The 27,287-nt window shown below is 40.4% G+C and overlaps 1 protein-coding gene across 2 annotated transcripts in view; it reads left to right on the top strand.

The window, feature by feature from the left end:
* Positions 1–26,956, top strand: part of BCHE (butyrylcholinesterase) — a 49,372-nt gene extending 22,416 nt beyond the window's left edge. For both annotated transcript variants that reach the window (XM_027896135.1, XM_027896136.1), the window contains exons 2-4: positions 242–1,763; positions 19,040–19,206; positions 25,585–26,956. In XM_027896135.1, coding sequence (XP_027751936.1) covers positions 247–1,763; positions 19,040–19,206; positions 25,585–25,706 — 1,806 coding nt within the window. In that variant the 5' untranslated portion in view covers positions 242–246 and the 3' untranslated portion in view covers positions 25,707–26,956. The remainder of the gene's footprint in view (positions 1–241; positions 1,764–19,039; positions 19,207–25,584) is intronic.
* Positions 26,957–27,287: the final 331 nt, after the last annotated feature.

Below are 27,287 nucleotides of genomic sequence, written 5' to 3'. Positions count from 1 at the left end.
TGTGCTTTTCAGCAGCAGAATTTTTCTGCAGGAATGACCAAACACAAAATACTAAACACAGTCTTTGCAACACAACTGGCAAATGAGAATTTATGATTAAATACTGCTGAGCTTTGTGCAACAGCACCATGTTCTTTTCAAAGCCCCTGGGATGACCTGCACCCTTATTTAACAAATCATTTTGGCTCTGGTAGTAATATATTGCAACACTAATTCTGAATTTCTTTCTCCTGTGTTTCAGGCATCATGATTTGGACAAATGGGCCAAGTCTCCTTACCAGGTTTCTGATGTGGCTTCTTCTCCTGTGCATGTTCATCAGGAAGGTGATGCCTGAAGACAACATTGTTACAACCAAGAAAGGCAGAGTCAGGGGGACAAACCTGCAGGTCCTGGGGGGAACTGTGACAGCCTTCCTTGGAATACCTTATGGACAGCCACCCCTTGGCAGACTGAGGTTTCAAAGGCCAGAACCTCGGGAGAAGTGGTCGGACGTTTGGGATGCCACAAAACACGCCAGCTCTTGTTACCAGCACATAGACACAACTTACCCGGGATTCGCCGGATCAGAGATGTGGAATCCAAAAACCAACCTGAGTGAAGACTGCTTGTACCTTAATGTGTGGGTTCCTTCTCCCAGGCCCAAGAATGCAAGCGTCATGGTGTGGATTTACGGCGGTGGCTTCGAGTCTGGGTCCACCTCCCTGCTGGTCTACGATGGCAAATTTCTGGCCAGGGTAGAACGAGTTGTCGTGGTTTCCATGAACTACAGGGTCGCTGCATTTGGGTTTTTGGCTTTGCCAGGAAACCAGGAAGCTCCTGGAAATGCGGGTTTGTTTGACCAAAGGTTGGCCCTTCAGTGGGTGCAGGAGAACATAGCAGCCTTTGGAGGCAACCCGAAAAGCGTGACGATATTTGGGGAGAGCGCTGGCTCGGCCTCTGTCAACTACCACATCCTTTCCCCCAAAAGCCATCCTTTGTTCACCAGGGCCATCATGCAGAGTGGATCTGCCAATGCCCCTTGGGCTGCAGTCACAGCATCTGAAGCCAGAAACAGAACAGTGGCTTTAGCTAAACAGCTCCAGTGTCCCACCAGCAATGAGACAGAGCTGATTCTCTGCCTCCAAGACAAGGACCCGAAGGAAATACTGGAGAACGAAATTTTTGCTGCTCCGGGCGTCTCCTTGTTGCAAGTGCATTTTTGCCCAACTGTGGATGGCGATTTTCTCTTAGACATGCCAGAAAAATTGATCGAGAAAGGCCTTTTCAAACAAACGCAGATCTTAGTCGGCGTTAATAAAGACGAAGGCTCAGGATTTCTGGCGTATGGAGTCCCTGGCTTCAGCAAGGACAGTGATGGCTTGGTCAATAAAACCCAGTTTGAAACAGCCTTAACTCTGGCCTTCCCAGGAGTGAGCAAACTCGCAATAGAATCCATCATCTTTCAGTACACGGATTGGGAAAACCAGCACAGGCCGGAGCACTACTGTGACGCTGCTGATGATGCCGTCGGGGACTACAACATCATCTGTCCTGTCCTGGAATTCACCACAAAATTCGCCCAGCTGGGAAACAACGTGTTCTTTTACTTCTTTGAGCATCGATCCTCCAAGCTGCCCTGGCCAGAGTGGATGGGAGTGATGCATGGCTATGAGATTGAGTTTGTGTTTGGGCTGCCCCTGGAGAGAAAGGTGAATTACACCAAAGCCGAGGAAATCTTGAGCCGGTCCATGATGAGACACTGGGCAACGTTTGCCAAAACTGGGTAAGTTTGCTGGGGAGGTTGCTTTGATTTTTGCTTGCTGTTTCACCAGTGGAAAAAGCTTGATGATTTTGGTGCTGCCTGGAATGATGAGAACAGATTTATTGTTCAGTTATTCAGAAATTCTTTTTTAGTTCTGCTAAAAACACTGTCTTAATAAAATAAACTGTTGATGTGCTGCTCACTGTGTTGGATAAGCCTAAGAAAACAACGTTTATCCACCCCTAAAAGCAAGCACAAAACATTTTTTTTTTTTTTTTTTTTTTTTTTTTTTTTTTTTTTGCCATAGCAGCAGTGGTTACAAAGGAAGGTAATGGTTTCAAGCACTAGAAACAAAACATTTCAGACTCGGGGAAACAGACAAGTAGGAGCAGAAATAGGAGCAAAAAACACAATTTCCTTGAAGATGTAATTTGCTCAGAATACGCAGGTTTATAATATAGAGGTGTGTTATGGACACATGATGAAGAGATTTCAGGACGTGCTTCCCAGAAAGCCCCTCTTCCCACGTGTGCTGTGAGGATGAGCTTGGACTTCACCAATCCTGGTGACAAATCACTCCCCATTTCCATTCGACTCCTCTGTAAGCAAAATGTGTCCAAGCCTGGACAAGAAGCAAATAAGAATATTTCATGTGGATGTTTGAAATGGATTTAAATACAACCCCTCATTAGGTGCCTTCTGCTGGTGTCCAGGAGAAGTGAGGCAGCCCCTGCTCTGCTCAGCAGAGCTGTGGGCTCTCAGTGCAACACTCAGTGGGAAATGGAAACATTTCAGAGCAGTAAGAAAACCAGCCACTGCTGCAGTCATGTGTGATTCGTCTCAAGGCTGTAAACCTGATGGGATGGGGAGGGATCTTGTGTTCCAGAAGCTTGGTCTGTGCTCTCTCCTGAGAAAATGATGTATATAAAACTACGTGCCCTTGAGAACTCACAGCCAAACACTTAATTCACTCTACAAAATGCTTGTTTAACTTAACTTTCAAAGTCTTGCATTAATTCTGTTTCTAAGGTGAACCATTCCCTTGATTTATATATAGATTTGTAAAGGCTAAAATCAGCATTGTAATAGGATTTAATTAATTTTCTTATTAGATTAGAAACCAGGGGAGACCACTGTGCTCATTTAGTCCGTACCTTGTACATAACTCAAAACACAGGTAGGACTTACACATTTCCAGTGACTAAAAACCCAGAACAAACACTGGTAGGTTGTTCTAAAGTTTAATTACATTTAGAAGGCTTAGAGTCATAAAAATAAGTTTTGTCCCTAGTCTGAATTTGCCTATTCTACTTCTACTTTTTTCCAAGCACTATGTTTTTTTGACAATTTTTAAGTTTTATTTTATGATTTTTTCCATTTAAATATCTTTATTAAGGGTCTATTCAAATAATCCCTTATAACCTTTAATCCTTTTTTATTGTGTTTTTTTTGGTCAAATAAACCAGGTTGCACTCCTAAAGTTTTCACTATAATAGAGTTTTTTTCAAGTTCTTAAATAATAACTATCCACCTTTAAACCTCTGATTCATCAACACCTTGTTGGAATTTTCCTAGTTGGAATTAAACATTGTTGTCCCCAAGGTGTTGTAATCAAAGGTGTCATATATCCCTTCTAGTTCAACCTGATATTCCCTGTTTACTCATCCAAGTGTTGCCTTCGCTGTGGCTTTATCCAAGGTGTGATTGATTGATCGATTGATTGATTATCTTGGTTTGTAGGAATATTAACAACTCCTCTCCCCTTTATATGTTTGGAGCTTGTAGTATTTCTTTTACCATAGGTGGTGAGCATGTTAAAACTCAGAAAACAACTGCACTCATCAGTGCAGAGTGTTTTAATACAGGCTTTATTACTGTGAAATTTAATCTAAACTTTAATCTCCGAGCTCTTCCTGCCGCCCCCTCCACTCTAAGCCTGCTGACACCTCTCCGTGGGAATTCGGTGGGAAAGGCTGTGGTGCAGAGAGAAGCATCCAGCAGGCTGCAGGCTCTGGAATTGAGCTGTGCAGTTGATTTGTCAATGCCAAAAGTGCGTGTGATAGATTGCCAGGCTGAGGTGAGGTCTGGAAAAGCCTGGTGACACTTCCTGCATCGTGAAGACACGCTGTGACAACACGACTTTGAGGTGTCTTTTGGTCCTTGGTGGAGAGCAAAGTGAGTGAAGGCTCCTTATTACACACTCCGTGCCCTGCAGGGGTTTCAAATCAGGATCTTACACCAGAGACAGCAGAGCTTTCCATTAAACACAACTATTTCTTAGTGGAAAAGGAAAATTCAGGTCCATATTAAATTTTGCAGAACTGTGTTTACAGTTCTGTGAACCATTATTTTACACTAAATTAGATATATATTTAATTTTCATCTACATAATTTTTATGTATATATATGTATATATATATATTTATGTATATTTTTATATATAAATCTCAATAACCTCTTGTGCAAACAGAGGACACTGTCCCTGTCCCTGTAGCTTGCTAATAATAGACAACATAAGGTACATTCAGGTTGAAGTTTGTAGAAGACAGTGCTGTCATCTAGTCTGATTATCATTCACACTATAATTAGATTACCCTACAGATTGAATTTCAGGTGGTTTCCACGGCAAACAGCAAAATAATCCCTCTCTCTGCTTCCACACAATAATCGAAAGCATCACTATTGGGATAAACATTAAATTGTGCAATTTATGTAACAATAAAAGATCAGGATTTACCCACTGTGTGACACTTCACTCCCTGACAAGACCACAGACATCTCAGGCTCTGTTACACATTATTCACAGTGTGAGGAAGTAATAAAAATTGCCAATAATTCCAAGATTAAGAGCTGATCCTTGTTTTCATGGCATATTTGAGCACATGGTAAACATTTATAAAGAACTAGGGAAGCCCTGTTTTGATATAATGTTTATAGGAAACTCTGGCATGATCAAAGGGCAAACCTCTGAGGGGAAAATTCCCATTGATGTCTCCAGCAGATGAGGAGAAAATCAAGCAGAAAAAAAAAAAGATGAAAATGAGAAATGTTGTACAGCACAATTTTTAGTGAGGGCGTTTGACCTAATATTCTAATGTGCAGAAGTACAAAAGCACAAGGGAGGGAAGAGGAGCCTGCAGAGGGAAGGAGATGAGGTAGAGTCAACAAAACTGGAAGAAATCATCTTTTTCCTGGTGTTTTCTGGCTGGGAGGGACTGAGAGGTGGCAGAGCTGTTTCTCAGAGGGGTCTTCAAGCTCAGACTTTGACCTTCGTGGTCTTTCTTCATGTCCTCATTCAGAGGAATTAAATTGGTGATAGAAAAGGTTAAAAATATGCACTTCAAGAACATTTTCTGTTTCTGTCATTGTTTAACCCCAGGCAGCAACTAAACCCCAGAAAAATGCTCACCCACTCCCCCCACAGTGGGATGGGGGAGAGAGTCTGAAGGGTAAAAGCAAGAAAACTCCTGAGAAACCCCCAAAGTCATGAAAGAACAAAAGCAGAGTTGTTAGGGAGAAAAGGAGAAGTGACTCCTTCAAAGCATCCCAAGAGTGTATGTGAGATTCTTGATGTCTGCCTTTCTCAGTAACTAAAAGGAGACTGTCAGGCAGCCCAAGGCTTTCCCAGTCCACCCCCATCAGTAGCAGATGCCATTTTCCAAATCTCCAGACACTTGTTATTTCACATCCTTGCTAAAAATAAATATCGATGATAAGTGACCACTTTTCCTGGAAAATTACAGGCAGCAAGAATTTTTATTTTTGAATAGGAATTGGGAATGGGAGATGTAGGTGATTCAGTAGGAGACAGGAACAAATATCTGAAGGTAGATGCTGTTGTTATACTCCAGTATCCCTCTTCTGTATCCCTGGGAATAGTGTCATCTTTAGGAATCTGTCACATATTTACATAGTCTGTAGCACCTGTGAGGATCCGGCTCAAATGGTCTTCTTTGAAAATCAGCCTTTGCTTTTCATCCACAAGATTTCTTGCAGATTCATTATCCAGAACAGGTTTTATCAGCCTGGGAACCCCTTGGAGCTGGGGATGCCATAACTGCCTGTTACTGCACGTAGGGACAGGCTGCTAATTACTGTCTGCAAGATTTACCCAGAGAAATATGATTACTTTTTATAATAAAATTGTAGAATGGTTGGGTTGGAAGGGACCTTAAAGATCATCTTGTTCCAAACCCCTGCCATGGGCAGGGACACCTTCTACTAATCCCAGTTTCCTCCAACTGGTCTTGGACACTTCCAGGGTAGGGACATCACAGCTTCTCTGGGCAACCTGTACCAGGCCCTCCCCACCCTCACAGGGAAGAATTTCTTCCTAATATCCAATCTAAACCTGCTCTAAGTCAGTTTGGGGCCATTCCCCCTTGTCCTGTCCCTCCAGGCTCTTGTGAACAGTCTCTCTCCATCTTTCTGAAAGTTCCCCCTTCAGGTACTGGAAGGCTGGAATCAGGTCACCCCAAAGCTTCTCTTCTCCAGGCTGAACAATCCCAATTATCACATCATACAGTATTACAGTATTGTCTTATATGCTATTATATCACACCATGTTGTTCATTGCATCACAGATTTATCACCTCATGTAGTTTGAGAAGAATGAAAAAAAAAAAAAAAAAAAAGACCCAGTGCGACTGACTGTTTAAGGAGTGAAAATGGAGTATCTTGGTGAAAGGACAGGCTGGGAGGGCCGTAGGATTCCTGGCTGTGATGTTCAGGATCAGCCCGTGATTTACTTCCAAAACAGATCTAAGGAATCAGGTGGTCTGCTGGGATCTTGGAAGGAGGGAGAAAGTCCACAGGTAGGGATGACCTGGCTGAGCAGTGTGAGGTCAGTCTGGGAGTGGATACTGATGTCCATGAAGGTGTAGAGAAATCAAACTACTATTAAAAAAAGCTTCCAGGAATGACAATTCCTTTTCTGTCACCTGAACATTTCTGCTGTTTCACTTCATTATAATTTTTCAAGACTGAAATTTTGATATTGAGCAGGGTTGACCATCTATCCCAGCTTTTCCTTGTGCTATTAATGTAATTTCATAAAATATTTTTTTTTAGTTGCTTGTGTTTGATCCTTGAAAGAACAATATTTTCATCATACCCTCAAAAAAATCTCTGTTCTACCAGCAAGGGAAGAAAGAGACTTATTACTCCTGCTGCCTGAATAAATCAAGCATAATAAAATATTTGTGTTATAAGAAAGAACAGATTCCAAAATCAATGTACTTGATTTACACTTGGAGTTTAAATTCCTCCCTGTACCTTGACCCAGGGTCTCCTCAGCTTATTATTGTATTTAAGAACATTGGCAGTTGAATATCAATTGTTAGCCTTAAAATCATTTGATAAAATACCACATATCATCAAATTGGACAAAGAGATGTGGCCAAATGGGATTCAGCAGGAAACCACAGTGTGATGTCATATGGATCAGGCTCAGAATGATCATGTTCCTGTGTAAATAACATTCATTTTAACAGTAATGTTAGTTTTCAGTGGCCTTCTCCTGAATTCTTTCCAGCACGCTTTATCCTAAGCTACACCCAGGGTGAAAAAAATTGAAATTTCTCTTTTTGAACCCTTTTAAAGCTCATTTCTTTGCTGCACTTCTGTTATTCTTCAGAAAGCTTTCAAAAGTAGAGTGACACTAACAGGTGCCATCAATCAGAAGCAGCAGAATTCTCTGCTACCTCTAGAAAGGAGAAGTTTTATTTCACATGAAAAACTGGAGGGCCCCCAAAATCAGTGGGCTCTGGGTTATGATTTTCCTGTTATTTTCTTCATTAATTTTGGTAGCTGCGTTCTTTAGTGGTGAGTGATGCAAAGTGTCAGGGGGACAGACAAACCAGACGAGATGAGAACTCGAATAAGGATATAGAGGAACACACAAAGATAATATTTTTTTTTAAGGCTTTGTGAAAAATGTTTGGGATAAAAGGAAACGGGCAAGGCTTGTCTCACTGCCAGTTTTACAACCTCTGAAACAAATCTTTGCAGCTTTTTCTATAAAGTGAAGCCTTTGAAATATTTCCTGCTATGTTTTAGGGGAATTTGTGAGGCTTTGATTGTCCCACTAAAGCTCTGAAGCACTTTGTCTGGTTATTATTGCCTTTCCCTGATGTTCCTCTGGTAGACATATAATAAATTTCGGTGCTTTTGTTACCAACTTATCACAACCTGTTTATAGAAAGTAGTTTCAGAGCAGTGAGAACAAAACCAACAGCCTCATATAGAGTCCAGGCAGCAGTTGAACTGGGGACCTGTACACTCTGTATGGCAGGGACTGGATAGACTGGGAAAAAGTAAAAATAAAAAACTCCAACCACTTTTAATTTTCTTCTACTTCAGGAAGCAGGAAGTTTTATGTACCACTAAGCCATTTCGAGGTCAGAAATTTACTGTGGGCTGTATTTCTTCCAGAGAGCCACATGGAGAGAGGAAGGTGGTTGTGTTGGAGCCCCTCTGATCCTTACAGGGTCTTCAAATACCAGAGCTCAGGGGCACCAAGAGGAGACTTTTCCTGAGGCTGATGCTCCTGATACCTCACATTCATCTGGAAAAATGTCATTTTTCATCTTAACTGGTGATTTTCCCTGATAAGGTCAAGAATCCAGAACAAAAAGATTTCTGGGCGTGAGGGAAAAAAACACAAGGAGTGTGAACAAACCATGAGAAGGGTTTCTAAAAGCAAAAATAGTTCCATGGAATGTCTTCCTTTCCCATGTTAAGGAAAACCAAAGCTTTCATTTTGATCCTAAAGGGCATATTTAGTCTCAAATTCACTCCCATTAGTGTAATTTCTGAGCTGTGAAAAAAAAATTGTGGAAATCACAGTAATGAACAAAAAAAAAGAAGGACCCCAAAGAACAAGGTCAAATTTTAAGAAACTTTGTTCCTATTTCTCCACCTTCAGTTTTAGGTTCTTAAAAGGGACTCATCATCTTTGCAGGGTCCATATATATTGTTATATTCAGAAGCAGTAATGGAAACACCTTTTTAGCAAAGTATTTGGAAAAAGTGCATCATGGAAAAAAATCAGTAACTCGAGCCCTGCTTTGGCAGGCGTCTCTCCCTTTCTGGCTGCAAGCTGACAAGCTGTCATCGACTTTCAGAATTGAAAACAGGAGTATTTGGTTCAGTCCTCTTCTCAAAATAGGTCTGGGATACAAAATTGTTTAGATTGGATTTAATGCTGTTACAAATATTGCAATTACAAGAGGATGTCTTGTGCAGCAAATGCAATTCCGTCCACACAGATTTTATTCCCTACAACAGATGAGTCAAGCTATTATTTTCAAACAGGAGAGGAGAACATCTATTAAGGAAATGTCCAAATATTGTAGGAGTAATTGAGTGAGACATAAAAACTGAAAACCTGAGACCATAATGCAGAGGTTTGCCTTGAAGAGAGGACCGGCAGTGCTTGATGGAGAAGGGGAAACTTTAATTCAGTTGTCGAAGGCTGAGGGATCAAAACCATCAGTGATGATTCAGAGCCCTGGGACGGAGCAAAGTGAACTCCCTGGGTCTGCAGTGGAGGCAGAGACACATCAACACCCACACACAGGCCCGAGAAAAGGAGTGGATCTCTTTGAGATGGGTTTTTTTGCAGAGCTGTGCTGCCTTTAGCTGACCCTGTAAAAGAAGGGAGGGGAATCTGAGGGGCTGGAGCGTGTGCAGGGAAGGGAACGGAGCTGGGGAAGGGGCTCAGATTTGGGAGTGGGAGTAAGAAGCCTGAGTGGAAATACTTTAGTGTTTGATGAAAAGCACACTGGTAAGGCAAATGGGAAAGCAAGAGAGGGAAACGCTGACTGAGGCAAGAGGTCAGTGACCAAGAAATACACAAAGAAGAGGGAAAGAGCAAAAAGAGATTGATGTATGAAAGAAGAAAATATCCAAAAGACTTGTAAGCACTTCAGGGGGTGAACAAATCTGTGAACAGAGAAATGAAGGAAGGGTACACATGAAATCATTCAGACTTATCTGTAAGGCAGGTTCACTCATAAAAGCAACACCCTTCAGAGATGATCTAGGATTAGGGATTGCTTTCCCTATATCGTAACTTTTACAGACACCTAAACATGTGGCTGCCAAAGTCACTGTGAAATTCTAATTGATGTTCACCCACAGTTAATCCCCTTTTCAGGGCCACTCTTCTTCCATGCTGCTTTTCTGCAGCTTAGTCCTTGTTTCATCATCAGACGGCAGAAAGTTTGAAAGGTCTGCAAACCCCATTTTTCCAGGTGGTTCTGGAACACACTAATCTGAAGTCCTACCGAGAAATTTCCCAGGAAGAATGGAAACCTTTCAGTACACATTTTAATTTACTCCCCAAAGCAAGAGATTGGCTTATTTCAGGGAAGTGGCAAAGGGGAGAAGGGAGGAAATGAGGAGCAGCAGAGGTTACCCAACACCATATTTTTTGAAGGTAGCTCAACATGTTGTTTAATTTTTTTTTTTCCAATCAGCTGCAAGAGAAGGCACTTGTTGGTAAATGTAGTTAGAAATTTAGTCACAGGGTTTGTGAGGTTCTGTCCCCACAAATCTAGAAGCTGCTTTATTAGAAATGAAGCTTTTCTACTAAACGTTACACAATTCTATGTAAAATTAAAAGCTTCCATCCTCTGCTTTTCCAGACATCTCTGGTCCCCATCTGTGTTCTTTACCTTTCCTTGAGGGAACATTAAACAACTTCCTAATTTTATACAGTACAAATCCTAAAGATTGTTGACTCAAATTTACACCAGAGGGATCCTTTTCCTACTGGAATGGCTGTTCAAATACTGTGATTTTTTTTAAAATTTTAGCTAATGAGGTTTTAAATATCTGCCTCTCACGCATCTTACTCACGGTGTTCTCAGTGAGTAGCCTCCAAGTGAATTTTCTGTACAACTGGAAATGCTTGGAGGTTTAACAGTTGCTTTTTTCCTAGTTGTGAAATAGTTGCACACCATAATTTCCAATTAAGCCCCCTCAATTTTGAAAGAGAACTTTAAAGAGGTTCAGATATGCCCCCTTTTTCCTCTTGAGGGCGTCTTTCACAGCTCTCAGTCCAAATGTTGGTAGATGTTACAATGCTGGGAGAGAATTTAAATGTGTTTATCGAGGAAAATTACATGTAACTTCCACTTGTAAGTGTCAAACCTGCAGTGAATTTATAAGAGACCAGAAAAAAAAACCCCTTCATCCTTTTCATTATTATTATTATTATTATTTCCAAATACCTTTGGGAGGTTGTGAATGTTAGACATTCTTGTTTACATCTTGCAACATGAAGTCTCAGCAGTTCTGTTTCTGAAGAAGCAATAACACATATACACCCTCCTGAAAGCTACCCAACAGTTTCCTTTACAGGACTGCTCAATTTGGCCTGGATTACATGGTAGTGAAAGTTTGTGACTCATGCACTTCCTCCCACTCAGAGAAATAAAGCAGTGGCAGTAGTGGAGAATAAAAAGGAAAATGCCACTGTGATGAAATCCATCAGGACACGCTGAATCCACATGATTTTGTTCAGTGCAGGGCTGTGTGGAGTATCTGCCTCGAAAGGAAATCATGATTAGGGCAATTACAATTGGAAACAAATCTCAAACATCATATCCTAGTGTACTATCAACTGCACAGTGTGTATTGAAAATTTGGGCTCTAGAGATAAGGAGAGCGTTGAACACATTTTTCCAACAATTCCTGGGTGCCTGGGATGAACTTTATTAATGGGAGAGGAAGGAAGGGATGGAACCAGCAATCATACGCACATGAGCACAGTATCCACTCTCTCACAACCAACTGGGCTGACAAATTTTACCAAAGGCACTGGGAATTTAATACTTGCACAGTATTAATACTTCCACAGCAATAAAATAATTTTTCTCTCCCTTCACACCCTCTCTTTAGGTTTGAGCCAGGGAGTAATTCTGGTTATGACACTGTGTAAGATTTTTTTCCCAGGTCCTGAGAAGAAGGAAAAGAGGTCTCAGAGGATGATTAAAAGGACAAGTGCCACGTGCCTTCCTCTCCACTTATTCCTTTACTTACCCTCTTTGGAAGTTACTTCCTCCTTCAAAGTCTCAATAGGGTTCAGGACCTTCTTCCATTTCCAAACAGCCCTCTTGAACCTCTACAAGCTAAGACTAAAAACTACAGTTCCATTTGATTTCTTACTGCAACCAAGAGTGTTAAGGAATAACAGCTTTGAAAAGTGGTCCTTTAAAGCTAAAATTGATCCCATACGAAAGGACACGAGGATCTTACAAAGTACTTTACAGGAACATTAAAAAAAATAAAAAAGGCAGAAGTGTTCCTTCAGAATAAAGAAGGACTAAGCTGTGGTGTTGCCTCTCTCATGTCTATTCAAAAGCGAGGTAAATATGAAATGTGAATATATTCACACCAGAACGTGGAGTCCTGGAGCTCTGGCTCAACTCACCCAGCTCGTTATTCCTCCTGATAGCAGAGCAGGTTCCAGTCCAGGAGCCAGGGATTTGAGGAACCCCAAATGCACAGCAGGAACGCCCAGAGAGCTAAGGCAGAACATCCTGGATCTGAATTTCTCAAAAACTATGTTATTTATGGCCAATACCCGAAGACCTACCATATATCTATACCAGGAATTCGTGAATAAGAACCAAGAAAAAAAAAAAAAAAAAAAAAAGAAAGAAAGAAAGAAAGAAGCAACATCTTGTTGCTTCATTTCCTGCAACTGATACTGGTTGTAACAGCACATAGTGTGATAATTTATAGTTTAAGGCATTTAAACACTCATCTGCTGTCACCCAGCTGGAATCTGGAAGGAATATCCTGAGCTTTTTTTAGCCAGTGAAGGTGTAAGAAAGCCTGGCTGCAACGGTCCTTCTCCACTTTCTGCCAGTTAAGGGCTGTGCCAGCTGGATCCTACAGGTTTCCTCAAGGATCAGCAGAAGGAATAATATTTACCTTCGATATAACTTGCAAAGCAGGTTTTTTTCCACTGTGGTTCAGGGGCACTTTACAGTCACTGGATTATGAACTCATGTGTGTGAGCTGGGAGTGAGAGCTGAGCATAACAGGATTTAATGAACTTCCCAGAACCAGCTGCTTATTAAATGTATTTGAAGGATTTAAATCTGCACCTCTCCCAGACTTGCAGTGCTCATCACAGGAGTCCTTCCATTCAGTACTGTGGGCTCAAATTTCACAAAATTAGGATTTTTGCACCTTATTAAGGAACGAGCAAATGAGAAAGGTTTAATTACTTAGATTTTCAGAAACTGGTTACTATTTTCTCACCACAATTCACTTATAATAAATCAAATTATTTTAAATATGCCCTTTTTTTTTTGGATTTTTTTTTTTCCAAGTTTCACAGTTCTTCCTAGCGCCACAGGCACTGAGACCTTGGCAACACTGATGCCAAAGGCTGAGATGAAATTTAGTGTATGAAACAGATAATCATGGACACTTTCCAATCACCCAGTATTGTACATGCTGATAATACCCCTGTTTGAGTTGTTACCTTCCAGTGTGAGAGTTTTTAAAGTTTGGTTGTTGTTGCTGTATTATTATTATTATTATTATTATTATTATTATTATTATTGTTATTATTCTATAACAATAATAATTTCAGTTGATAGATTAGATAACTGCTGTCTGTCCCATCAGCCTAAGAAGATAAAGGCCTTAAGACAGTATTTTAAAAATAAACTCGTAAGTGTGGCAGCACAATTGTGCAGAGGGTTCAGTAAAAAGGATGTTTCATGATTAGCTGATACTAAGCAGTACTCTGAAGGGCTCCTCAATTTAATTAAAACTAACAAGTTAACTTATTATGCAGTATCATGTATAAAGAGCACCAACTGGTAGCAGCAGTGACACCAAAACCAATATTACTCCCCCTTGCTTGTTATTCCAAATGGGCCACTCATAAACTTTGGATAATGAGCAGAAAAGCGCCCCTGTCATCTTTTATTTTTTGCTTTTGCATTTTTAAATATCAAACAGCCTCAAAGTGTGCAATTTAATGTAAAATATTTTGGCATAACGTAAAGATTTTATCCGGGGAGACCCATCGAGTCATTTTGATGGGTGGTAGAAGATTAGCTGACTTAGGAAAATGTCCTGGATAACTACCTGAATTTAAAAAAAAAAAGCTAAGAATAACTTCATTATACTGAACCAAAGATATATCAACCCAGTTGATGGTGATATTGCATCAGGTGCAATCTACATATTCACGCAGAGAGAGCTTTTCAGATTTATAAAGGCTCCAGTCTCTGAATGGAAATTTTAGACAGGAATTAGAGCTTCTGGTTTTTTTACAGATATTTCTTCATCCTTTCCCTGGCTAACTTTTTTTTAGGAAAGTTTCCAGGGAATGTTCATTTCCTTTGTTCCAGTAGGTAGGACTGCTCCTCAGGGTAAGGGCTTGGAGCCTTCAACCTCACAGCCCTCTCTGGTGTCTACTTATCAGCGAGTCATCTGAAACTAATAGCCTGGCATGAAGAAACCAGTAATAAGACAAACTGCTTGAGGGTTTGAAAAGACTCAGCCAGTAGTTAACAGTAAAACCTGCTCTTCTTTTTAATGGGACTGGGCTGGGATTATCTGTTAAGCTCCCATTTGTACTATCCAGGCAAAGCTTAACACAAACCACACCACTCCCCAAAATTGATATTAACCAGGCATTTGCTGTGTTGCATTGGAAAAGTGAACACAGGTATAAATATCACACGTCCTGGCCTTTAGAAATTACGTGAGACATCTGGATAAGTTTGCCTGACTAATGCCAAAACCACTTCCCTGCCCTCAGCAGAGCATTGAGGTAGCACGGGCCTGGTGCTCCTCATCAGCATTGCTGCTAATTAGAAGTGTCCTTCTGTCCGTGGGGAATAAAAGGGAAAACAACAAAATGTTTTCTTCCAGATTGTGTGCGGAAAAAAACACCAAAAAAACCCCAAGAACAAAACCAAACCAACCAACCAACCAACCAAATAAAGATAAGGAAAAACAAAGAAAAGGTTCATCTATTTGGTTTAGACCTTTGAGATTATCACTGTTACCCCAGCATTGCCAGTGTCCCCAGGTGCCACATCTACATGTCTTTTAAATCCCTCCAGGTGTGCTATAGACATGTCTATATGATGTAGAAATGTGCAGAGCCATCCCTTACTCCCAGAGCTTCCTTTGGGGTGAAACATTTACAATGTGCTTCTTGTTTGAGCTGACTGTTTCCATCATTCTGAGAGGGTTTTGTAAGGCAGCTGCAGAAATCCTGCACGAGATGATGGGGTTCCTGCTGCTGTTGCAGCTCCAAGGCCGTTCTCCCTCCCAGTTCTGTCGTGCCCATGGTAACACACCATAAAACACCATCCCATAAAAACAAGCTGACTGCCAGTGCTGCCCGACAGATACAAGGAATCACAAAAGGTAATAAAAAATGATTCACATTCACCCTCTCCTTCCTTTAAAAGAAAAGCTGGTTAAAAGAAAAAAAAAAAAGGGCCAAATTGAAAATGAGCATCAGCAGCTCCCACCAGGGTGAAGCTGGTACTGTCACGTTTAGGAGGGACAGGGCTCTGTTTCATTTCTAGGTGAAATCAGGGCATGAGGCTTCACAGGGAGCAATCCCTCCACCAGCAGCTCCAGCCAGGCAGAGCAAACATTTGTCAGTCTGGAGGAAGGGGCTGCACCAGGGACTGGGGGTAAAAATGCTTTCCAGCTTCTGAAGCTTTGGGTGGGTTTGGGTTGGCCTAATCCAGCTGTGTTAGGCAGGTACAACAACGGGCAGGTTGATTTTCTTGTGCTCTGGGGACATGCACGGCACGTTAACCAGATCTGTTGACAAATAGAACAGCTAAAGAGGAACGTGGTGAAAGGCTGGGACCATCTAAGATGGCATGTGCTACACTTGGTTTACAGCACTCATCCTGAAACTGCCTAAAAATGTTTTCAGGAGAGTTAGCAGGGAAAATTTTTCTTTGTGGACTATGTCAAAATATAAGTTAGAAGTATAAAACAACAACCTCTTTCAAATGATGGAATGCACTCTATGAGTTCTCACTCTGCTATTCAGAGCTCACTCACAAAATAAAGTGAATATTTTCCAAGCACTTTATGACACGAATTTTCACCAAAAAAAAAAGTCAGATGATGAATTACATGGTTTTGTGTATCTGTGTGATAAACCATCTGTAAAAGGAATGCTATGTGAATATTAATAAATATGCAGTGAGCTAGGATTGTATTTCAGACTATATTGATCATATTAATGAGAATGGTAATGTGTGTATGTTTATTATGATTAACAGAACTGCATTCATGTTGCATTTTCCATTTGAATGAAATCAACTTTCTCCTGAAATTACTGAAGATGGACATTAAATACAGAGAAATGATCAGTGAATAAGCTCCTGTAAAACCCTTTTCACTTCTATGTCAAATCTGATATGCTTACTATAAATTAATCTTGAAAATTAAATATTATTGACAGTTGTGGACATAAATACTCAAAGGGGGGAGAACCCGATCTTTGCAACAACAAGTACAACCAAGCAACTTCCCCTGAGCACAAGATTAAATAATGCTCATGAATTTCAATAACAGCACACGTGAGTTTGAAGGTAGAACACGAGAGCAGCTTTGCTGGAGACTGAGCCCACAAAGATACTCTGGTTTTCTAGTTAATGAGAAAATAAGTTTGGCTGCCCTAAAGACATACCTTAACAAAATAATTAACTGTAAATGAGCTGCTGTATCACTATCAGAATAGAGAGAGTCCAGCTATAACTTCAGGGCATATGCAGAGGAAAAAAAAATAGCTGAAATAGTGAGACAAATTCTGTTCACATCAGAATTTAAACACAGGTGGTTTGAATTTGTTTTGGTCTTTTTTGTTGTTTTTTTTTTTTTTTTTTTTTTTTTTTTTTTTTTTTTTTTTTTTTTTTTTTTTTTTTTTTTTTTTTTTTTTTTTTTTTTTTTTTTTCCTCTATCTCTTACATTTCTTCTCTGGGAGCAATTCAAATAATTGTATTTCTTAATTGCCTTGAGACTTGCTTCTGTAAACAGGAGAAACTGTGTAAAAAAGGAACCAGCTTCCTTCTGAAATGTTGAGTGAAGATAATGTTCCTGGTCTAGTTGGAGATGTCCCTGCTCATTGCAGGGGGTTGGGCTGAACAACCTTCAAAGGTCCCTTCCAACCCAAACCACTTGAAGATTTTCTCCAAACAAAATGAAGGTTTTCCCTGACTAGAGCTTGTAGTTCTGTAGAGAGGTAGAAGAAAGATGAATTGACAAGGTAGATGCACGAGATAGAAGTTTTCCCTGAAGATTCATGATCCAAACACTGTCAGGACACACCTCCAGGCCCCAATGACAGCACAGAGAGGGCAAAACTGGAATGTAGTGAAGCAGAGATGGCTGAGGAGTACCAGAAATGAAAAGAAGGAGGTTTGCATGGAAATTGAACTTATTTTTGTCAGCAGAAACAAGTTCCTGTAATCTATCAGCAAAGGCTGTCCATCCAAACACAGATGGACAGAAGTTTGTGCAGTGTATTGGATTCCTGTCTGCTCACTAAGGGTATTCTCACCACACTTTCCCTTTTCTGTATGAATATTATTATACTTAGAATTTGGTGCAAAGAACAGGGAATTTTATAGCCTATTCTGGGCACTGCAATTCTCATCATGAAGTTATTAGCAAGAAGGAATGAAAGCAATTGTCAGGGAACAATGAGGTTATAATCATAACTTGTTCTTCCCCATTCAAAATTATGCTCCTGTGATCTCCATTTTGCTCTAACTGGGAGCTGCTTTTTAACTTGGGAAATTTTCAATAATGAAGCGGAGAAGGAAATTGCTGGACATTTCTTTGAGCCATAAACTTCCTAGAAATGCAGTGGGAATGTCATAATCAGCAGGCTCATGGATTTCAAAGTGCTGTGTTCACCTGACAGTTCTTTCAATCATTTTTTTTTTTTTTTAGTAAAATACATCTGTAGCCATTGAGCCATTGTGTAATCCCCCCACACACCTGGAAATTATAATGTGGGATGTCATGATTTATTTCATAGCATAAAAGCTCTTAAATGAATACTGACAGCACCATTAGTGTTCTGATCTTGAACTGAAGTGCAAGTCAGCTCTGCTTAAGTCATCATTCTCATGATCCACAAATAAATGTGCAGTTTAAAAAGGTGCTGGGGGTTAATCAGAGCTGAATCAGTCACGAAAAATTCATAAAGAAGGGAGCAGTTGAGGAAATGACATGCTGAAGCTCTTCCCTCAACACAGTTTCTCTAAGCAGCCCGTGCCAAAGACCCCAGAACACCAAAACCTGGTGTGAAAGCTTGGTTAATTCTGAATTAACTGGGAGATGTTGATGCTACTTCAGCAGCTGCATCTTGTGCTTTGGCTGCTCCCACCTACACCTGGTACCTCCTTCCCACTCTTGGCAAGCAGAACCCAAATGGGCTCCACACAGCCTGGACTCCTCTGTTATCTCCTTCTTTTTCTGAAAATCATGTTCTGTCTCATTTGTTCCTTAATGCAAAACTCTTGTTGTTCTACATATTTAAACATTTTTTTTTTTCCCCTCATTTGGTACTGTCCTTTTTGGAGGTGAAAAACCGGATGCCTGTCCCTAGAACTTTATGAATTCTGTTGGTTTATAAATATTTATCACAACTATTTTAACAGCAACAGCTGTGATCCTTTAACATGCAGAGGTTGTGTTATAAAGGGTCAAGCACTCTGTACCTCTTCCCAGTTTCCAGAAGATTTCAAATTGTTCCCGTTTGACATTCTACTAATGGGGCTCAACATAATTCAAGGAGGAACAGTTCTGCCTAATGAGGGATAATTGTTTTCTCATTCAAGTTTGGACATTATTTGTGGCTTTACTTGCATGTTTATCCCAGTTCTTTAGTCCAATCTATTTAAAGGGATCAGCAACCTTCAAGTTAAATCATAAACCACTCAACCTTCCAGACTTGTGGCTTGGTTTGTTCTTGAGTATTCCACAATAATTTATATCTCCAGTGAGAATCTCCAAATTCAAGTAGTTTGCATGTGGTCATTCATCAACTTTTCCCCTTAGATGAACCCAGAACACCTAAAAAGGGGACTATAAATACATATATAAATCACATTTACCTTCTTTCCCCCCCCTTCCGTTGCTTACAAAAGGATTTATCAGTAAATCCAAACTAACTCATTCAAACTGAAATAACTGTTAAGTAAAACCAAATAATGCTGTATTGGTATGCTGAAGTGATTTCTCATTCCAAATGAAGTGTTTCTTTCCTCATTTAGAGCTCCTAACGGGACCCTGATTAACGGAGTAAGGTGGCCAACCTTCACCAGTACTGAGCAGAAATATTTGACACTAAACACCAGCACTCCAGAGATCCTGACGAAACTCCGGGCTCAGCAGTGTCGATTCTGGAAATATTTTTTCCCCAAAGTCGTGGAAATGACAGGTAGGACGAAAACTGGGGACAAACCAAGGCCTAGGACTTTGTGATGTGGAGTTTCTCTGTCCCAAAACGCAGATGCAGCCACAATGGGAGGCATTAAAAGCGCTGCAAATCCCTGTTCTCAAGGTACCCCCCTGCAAGAGTCTTGGTGCTGCCAGGCTCTGGAAAGCAGGAAAAACAGTGCTAAAGGAGGGACTTCTGGAAGCTTTAGATGTTCTGTGTAAACTTCGTGTGTCTGAGGCTGGTAGATTATATTATCTATTATTTATGGGATTCTATTATTATGCAGCTAATCCACAGAGGATATTAAGTGTGTGGCTGCTGCCAGGAGGGGATTCTGGTTTCTGTCTCACGTGAGAGCCTTGTGTTTTATTTCTGGAGGGTCAGCCACTGATGACAAACAGACACTGCAAGATCTGCCTGAACTGAACAACTAATTTGTGCCTATATAAAACAGGGGTTTGAGATTTCACTACCTAGAAGAGTATAAGGGGCTGTTTGAAATTCTAAGTCCAGTTGAACAGGTGGAACTCAAATTTTTAGAGGACCGACCCCATCATTTTCACAAAGCCCAGCACACAGACCAAGCCTCTGGGTTTTGGATTTCAAAAGGAATTGATTTTATATAGTGATTTTGCAGCTCTGGAACCACATCCTGCAGTTCGACTGGGGGAAAGTCTGGTTTCGAAAATGAGATACATGTTTAAAATGTTAATTAGTAATTTAAAATCTTCCTGTAAGGCTCGGTTTGAATGCTGGTCTTAAAAATATGTTAAGTCTTAAAAATATGTAAACTGTCACGGTGCACAGATGATTCCTTCTGAAATAATTTATTCCTTCCTCATTTGAGTCTATGACTGTATTATGGCTCAACTTTTATCCCCTCTCAATTCAACAGATGTTTTTCAATTAAATCAGGAGAAGCAAAATCAGCAGGTAAAATGAATAATTTATGAGCCTCACTCTGTGATTTTTAAAATCACGGCGTTCCAAATTACAGATGGATTTTGGGGAGGTTTCAAAGACTCTGACAAGCCATTTGTGCTGAGCCAGGAGAACTGAACTGTTTTCCGTGGTTTTTTTTTTGAACCCGGCTGGGAATCCCTGTGGAAAAATGTGTATCCAACAAATGGGCTGAGCACAACCAAGTGCTCTGGGCTGGAGCAGGAGGGAAGACATCCCCCAGAAACTCATCACTTTGCCATAATCAGTGATTTACAATATAAATTTAATGACAAGAAATCCATGAGAATATTCTTGGGAAAAATGAAAAGCATCATCGTGTCTGGATCCTCATAGAGAGCTGAGGCGAGAATGCTGTTGAGGTAGCACTGTTTTGTCGTGTGTCTGCATCTGTCAGTCCTTGAAATATTGTAAATGTAAAAACATAGTATTTCCATTATGATCCCTATACAGTGTTACAGCACTCTGACAAAGAAAAAAAATCCCTATAAAGTTCTGCTAAAAATCATGATATAATACTTTATATTGCAATAATTCTCTTCACTGAAGTATTATTTTGCATTTCCCCTCTCCTCTTATGCCCAAAGGACAGCGAATGCCATAAATATATGTATTTTCTCATTTTCTGAGGGTGTCTCTTTTCTATTACTCCTTCCATTGCAATATTCTTAGGGAAAGGTTGCTGTAACACGGGGTGATGTGAGACAACAGAGAAGGAGAAGTAAGGAGATTTTATGTTATCATTATTACAGGTTCAAGTAGGGTTCAGGTAGGTACAATTCTATCAGGTAGAACCCAAAGCAACTTATTTTACAGAAATTGCCATGATTTCTCAGTGTCAAGCAACCAGGATGTGCTTGGGAACCACTCGTTTAGTTCCTGACCCATGCAAGCACAAGCCTTGCCACCCCTTGAGGTCTTTTCAGCTTTTCATGACCAGCTCCAAACATGTCCTGCACCTGAACAAGCTTGTTCCCATCGCAGGCTGGGCAAGACAAGTTCCTTGAGGCAGTTAAAGTATATGAGAGAGGAAAATATTTAGCCCCTGCCATCTTTAGTTTTATATAATTAACTTTTTCCTCAAGCAACTAAATCAGATACATAAAAAAAAAAAAAAATTACGGTTATGGGTTAGAAAAATTAATAAGGAACGATTTAAGCCTCACACAGTAACACCAGAGTAACAGCCACATGTAAAAGATGGCCTTGATGTCTCTAGAGTTCTTTGTGTGGTTTTGGAAGATTTCTCAATGCCTTCTCCTCGAGTTTCAATACATAAATCTATAATTGGGTCAGAGCCCTTCTTTGTGTGCCCGACTTGGTAACAATCACTAGACAAGTAAAGTGGCCCTAAAGCTCCCTCCCATGAGCTCCAAATTCCAAGTAGACACGATTTCTGCAGGGTATTTTAACCCCATCTGGAAGGCACTGGGCACACCCTCCATCCCCTCACCCCCAGACGAGCAGGGAGCACTCAGATTTAATATTCCATTTGAGGGTGTGAGCACTGGGACAAGCCCCAGGAGTTTTGCTGGTGACTGCTTCTGCAAGAGACACACTGGAGGGACAGTAAACACTAAGTGACTTTTAAGTAGCTTTTAGAGCAATCATATGTTAATTATAAAAGCATCTATGTTAGTCTCTACCTCCTCAACACAATCTTTAATGCATCTAGAGCCCTAACTATTTATATATGCCAGCTTCCTCTTGATTATAGAAAGCTGCAGGCAGCCAAGCTTTCCATTACTGGTCCATTACTATTTTAGTGTGCCTAATACATATTTTTTCTATTTTTTTTAATATATTACTGCATCATGTATCATCTAAAGAGAAATCAAAATAGGTAACATAAATACATTAAGTTTTAAAACCACCCTAAAAAGATTTTGGATGTGGAGGCAGAGAAAAGTTCAACCTCTTGGCCAATGAGTAACAAAAATAATTGTGTTTGCTGTGATCCTCCCAGCAGTGTCTGGGTTCTGCAGAGCTAAATACTCAGGGGAGTCAGGATATTAGAAATTTGACTAAACAGAACATTCGTCATCAGAATTAGTTTTAAATTTCCACCGAAATGTGAACTAGTCAAAAGTCACCTCACCAGAACTACAGCACCTACTGACAGAGCAAAATTTACTCTTTGCACCTCTGAGCAATCGGATTTCTTTCTAACTCCAGGACCTTCCATCCCATGGCATTGGAAAGACAACAGCCTTTACAGTAATTCCTCTCCCAGAGAACTCTACTGAAGAAATCTGAAGTTCTTAAACATACATGTGAAAATCAATATATGGTTGAGGCTAACAAAATTTTGATGTTCAGAGAGTGTGATTTAAAGAATCTCAGGGGACTGGAAGGGGCCTCTGGAGATCCTCCAGTCCTAAGGCAGGATCACCTGGAGCAGGTGACACAAAAACACTGAATAGAGATACTGAAATATAGATCCCATTTGTTTTCTGCTTCCTGGACCTTTGTGAAACCCTCACCATGAGAATCTACAGCACAAACCTGTGGCATTTTATCACACTAATGAATCAAGAAGTTTTAAAGTGCCTTTAATTATGAGCTGTTGAGGACGCAGAAATTAATCCTAACTTGTCATTCCTTATTAATTCTACTGTATCATAACAGCTACACAGCCTTTGTCCCAGTCTTAATGTTAATGCACAAAAATACGTTGAAGATTAGCACTTTACTGGCCCATCCAGAGGATGGTGTGGTTATGAATTTCCCGTTGCTGCAGTGCCATTAAAGGGCTGTGTGGAAGGACAGCAAATGCCACTGCTGAGGGATCAAAAAACCCTCAGACTGGGACCTGCCCTGATTCACTGCCTGGAGAATCTCCCCTTTCCCCCCTGTCAGCTTCACCAGGCTTTGCTTTGGGCTGATGGGAATTACTCCAAGGTTTGTGTTGCCTGAGTGACTGCAGGGAGCAGAATCCCCTCTGTGGGTTGTTGGTGGCTCCCCTGGCAGGGCAGGAGGGAGCAGCCACCCAGAGCTCCCAGCTGTAATTATCGGTCAGCTCCAGTTCTCTCTCATCTTTCCCTTCTCTGCCTCCCAGCTGTCAGCTCGTCTAAGTCATGGGTGGTTGCCTCAAAGAGATTGATGATGTTGGTGATAATGGGATGCATTGACTTGTGACTTCAATTTGGATCTTATCACTGGGATAAAAAAAAAAAAGCAAAAAAAAAAAAAAAGCAAACAAATTGGAATCCAAGTTCTTATTTCAGTGTTTTCCTTCCCCCTTTTGTCTTTTAGATTCATAATGGTGGCTACTCTGAATTTTCTGGTGCCTGCTTTCTCTGGCTGACTCACTTCTTCACCATAATCTTTAAGAAGCACTGAAATGCCCCATAATTTATACCCTACAACAGTGACTTTTAATTCAAGATGTGTCTATGGTAGAGATATTCCAGTTTCTAAAGTCTTTGGGCAGACTTCAAACACATCTACACTTGAATAATTAAAGAAGGAACTGGTCTTTTTTTTAATTCATAAGTGGAGGCTTTGCCTGGATAAGTAAAACTGGATACCTAAAATCAAGAACAAGATAAGAAACATGGCTTAAGTATTTTTCTCCAAATAATATTAACACTCTTCATACACTAAATTACCAACCCATTTGACTGAACATGGAAAATTTGGCTTTACCTGAGACCCTGCCTACACCTTTAAATTAAGAAATGTGCAAAGGGGAGTTCTCAGAGCCAGGAAAGCAAAATGTTGTGCGTGTCTTCTCCCCATAGTTCTGAGTCATGGCTTTGAAATCAAAATGAAGTTTTATTGTTACCAGCACTTACAAATCCTCTCTGAGTTAGGGGCAATTGTAGCTTGCAGAAGAAAAAAAAATAAAAAATATGTGAACTTTTCTTTGATCTCTGATATAACCAAGCTTATTTACAACTTTGAACTGAGGGAAAAGAGAGTGGTTAATTTTTCAACTATTTTTTTTTCCCATATTTGTTTTCTACACTTTCCCTTTTGAACCACATGAAGTTCAAAGCACAGAACTTTCCAAGAAACAAGTTGGTTTTATTTCTGGTCTCACTAAAACCAAGAAGCAATGTAAATCTCATTTCAAACTCTCATTAAATTGCCATCTGGATTTCCAGACCAAAAAGGTTTGGAAATGTTGAGCTAAACTGCAGATAAGCAACCAAATTACTGGATGCTTCTCCAGACTAAATCTCTGATTCAGTTAACTCTCTTTCCCGAATATTTTCTCTACTGATGTGTAAAACACAAAAGTATTTCATTTTCACATCAGCAGCTACAGTTGCAGTGCTGGCAGCTCATAAAAAAGGGGGAAGGGGGTGTATTTATGGAGGGAAAGGGCTGATGCTCCACTGCAGCAGAAGAACATAAAGTCAGAGGAGCATAAAGAAACCATGGAACTGTTCTCTCCTGAACACAATAACCAAGTTTTTTTGGAAACCAGCCTATGGCAACAGGGACGCCCAGATAGTCAGGGCCAGAATGAATAAAGCATTCCGAGGTCATCAGTGCTTTATAAACTTTTTCTTCAAGCCTACAACTGCTACAAACTAATGAACCACAGGGTGTGGCACAGCCTGCCTGTCTCACCTTTAATGTCATTGTTGGATGGGCTGTTCCTGCAAGGTCACTGCATTTCCCTGGAGGGTTAAGTACTTTTTGGGGGCTGGAGGGAGCAATCCCTGTCTATAAAATACTCAGGGAACCTTGGGAAAGGTTGTACTTTTATTACTCTTCTCATCCTCACCCTCTGCTCTGACGCTCACAACAATTCCGGCAATAAATGTAGCCTTGGGGCACGGGATTAATCAGCAAATGCTTTACAGGTTAGAAAGAGAAGGTGGTTTCATGTTGACATAGTTCACATTTCACAGTTCCTGCTCCAAACCTGCACCCTTTTTGCTTTTAACTTGGGGGTTTATTCCAGGGTAGGGTGAAATCCTGGCCATCCATTGAAATCCATCCAAACTAATAGCAATCCTGTTGTTGCCTGGAATAAAGCTGTGATTTCATCCTATCTTTACAAGCATCTATCTCATTTTACATATTGTAGTCTTCAGGGTATGGAGTTTTCACTGCAGATATGTTGAACCGAAGGAATGTTTTGAGGACGGAAAAAATAAAAAAAGTGGCTTTAAAATGATGAATCTGATGGACAGAAGTATTATCCAAAAGCCACAAGCCCATAAATAAGTATATTTATTGCCCTGCAATGTGCCAGAGTGATATCTTTGCAGTCCTTCCTTCCTGATGTAAAGACAAAGCATCAATCACTGAATTTTCAGTCATTCCAGGTTTAAGAAAAGAAGCAAAGGACCAGCCTACAACGTATTTGGAGCAGATGACATTGATAATCAAAATTATTTTTCAATTAGCATACAAAGAGATTCAAATTTAGATTAATGTAACCCATTTCATGTTTTACAGGAAATATTGATGAAGCAGAACGAGAGTGGAAAGCAGGATTCCATCGCTGGAACAATTACATGTCAGACTGGAAAAATCAATTTAATGATTACACCAGCAAGAAGGAGCTGTGCAAGCTCTAATTAATATGTTTACCCTTTCCAGTGTGTCCATAGAACTCTTCATCAGGCAAATATCCAGGTAGCATTCTAACATCTCTGGCATTAAATGTGTTCTGCAGATTAAAAAAAAAAACAAAACAAAACAACAATGTTACAGATATAATTTTGATTCCTCAGATCTTTCATTTAGATTTTGCCTCCTATCTCAATAAACAGTGTATGGCATCTGTACCCTTTGAAGCTTCACTGGGTTAAATAGGACTGTAAAGTCTGAAGATTAATGGTGTACATGTTATTATAAATATTAGCTGCTTAAATTCACACTTCAAAGAGACAATGTAACCTCTTGGAGGAAAATGGATATTTATTTTTTTTTAATAGGAATAGCAGTGATTTACAGTGTTATCATGCAAAACACAGTTGGGTTTGATCTTTAACTGCAACACCACCACACTTAAACCTTGGTTCAGACATAACTGAGTTGACATAAACATAAATGTACAACAGCTTTGCTGGACAAACAAAATGATATTTGTTTGTTGGACAAAAAAAAGTTTTAGGGCTGCCATTAAAGTGGGAATCACTTTCTAAATGGCTAAATTTGTAGGACAAAGCCACGTTAGGAGAGGATTCAAGCTGTGTGTTGAAAGCCTAAACCATCAGCACTCTGAGTGCAAGTGTTGGGGTGAAACAAGGCAGAAAACCCCACACCTCTGCTTCCTCCATCCTCACCTTTCAAGGAGTGAGGAACTACAGACTCACAAGGAATGAACTCACAGCTTTCCCCTCCTCAGTCACCCACTGTCTTCACCTGGTAGAAGTCTCTGCTGTGGAGATAAGCTCCGATTATGACATTTTTTTGTCCACTGAGTTGCCTCTTAGTCAGGGGGCAGCCCCATAGAACATGACAGATGAGTCTTTGCACCTGCAGAACAGAGAATCACAGAACAGGCTGAGTTGGAAGCGACCCACAAGAACCCACAAGGATCGAGTCCATCCCCTGGCCCTGCACAGCAACATCCACACAGATCACACAAAGAAAATTGGCCAAATATTTCACCAAATGGTTCATCAAGAACCAACCAGGAGGGGGAACCTTGCCAAAAACTCCTCTTGGAGAGGGTTGGGAAGGGCATCACTGCAGAGAAGTGTTGTGCCCCTGGTGGGAAGGACCCAGCTCTTTGACATACTCCAGTGAGCTCTACCTGCCATCTCCCAGACCCCTTTCTACCCACCTGAGCTGAACCTCTTAGAAGCTTCTAAAAAAAAAACACAACAAAAAACCCTTGGATAATTCCCTTTCCTGCTCCTCTGCTTCTGTGATGATGGGGCTGGAATTTTTATGCCTGAATAACACCTTAATTGGCTGCTTTTCGCTGGCCCAACTGGGAAGAATAAATGCCAAAAATTTGATGAACGTAAGTAGTATGTAAAAGCAACAAGGCATCTCATAAATAAATTATCCTGGAGCTCTCTGTAAATGCAATAACATCTCAGTGCATCTATTTTCTGTTCTGGTGATTGCAAGCTCTTGCAAAATGCCTCTTTGGATTGAGTAGAGTGAAGAGATCCAGATAATGAACAGAGAGTGTTCTCTTTCTG

The sequence above is a fragment of the Empidonax traillii genome, unplaced genomic scaffold, assembly GCF_003031625.1.
Source record: "Empidonax traillii isolate 1590-97213 ecotype Southwest subspecies unplaced genomic scaffold, ASM303162v1 scaffold482:size1200881, whole genome shotgun sequence".
NCBI lineage: Eukaryota > Metazoa > Chordata > Aves > Passeriformes > Tyrannidae > Empidonax > Empidonax traillii.
This window is presented reverse-complemented; position numbering and strand designations above follow the sequence as displayed.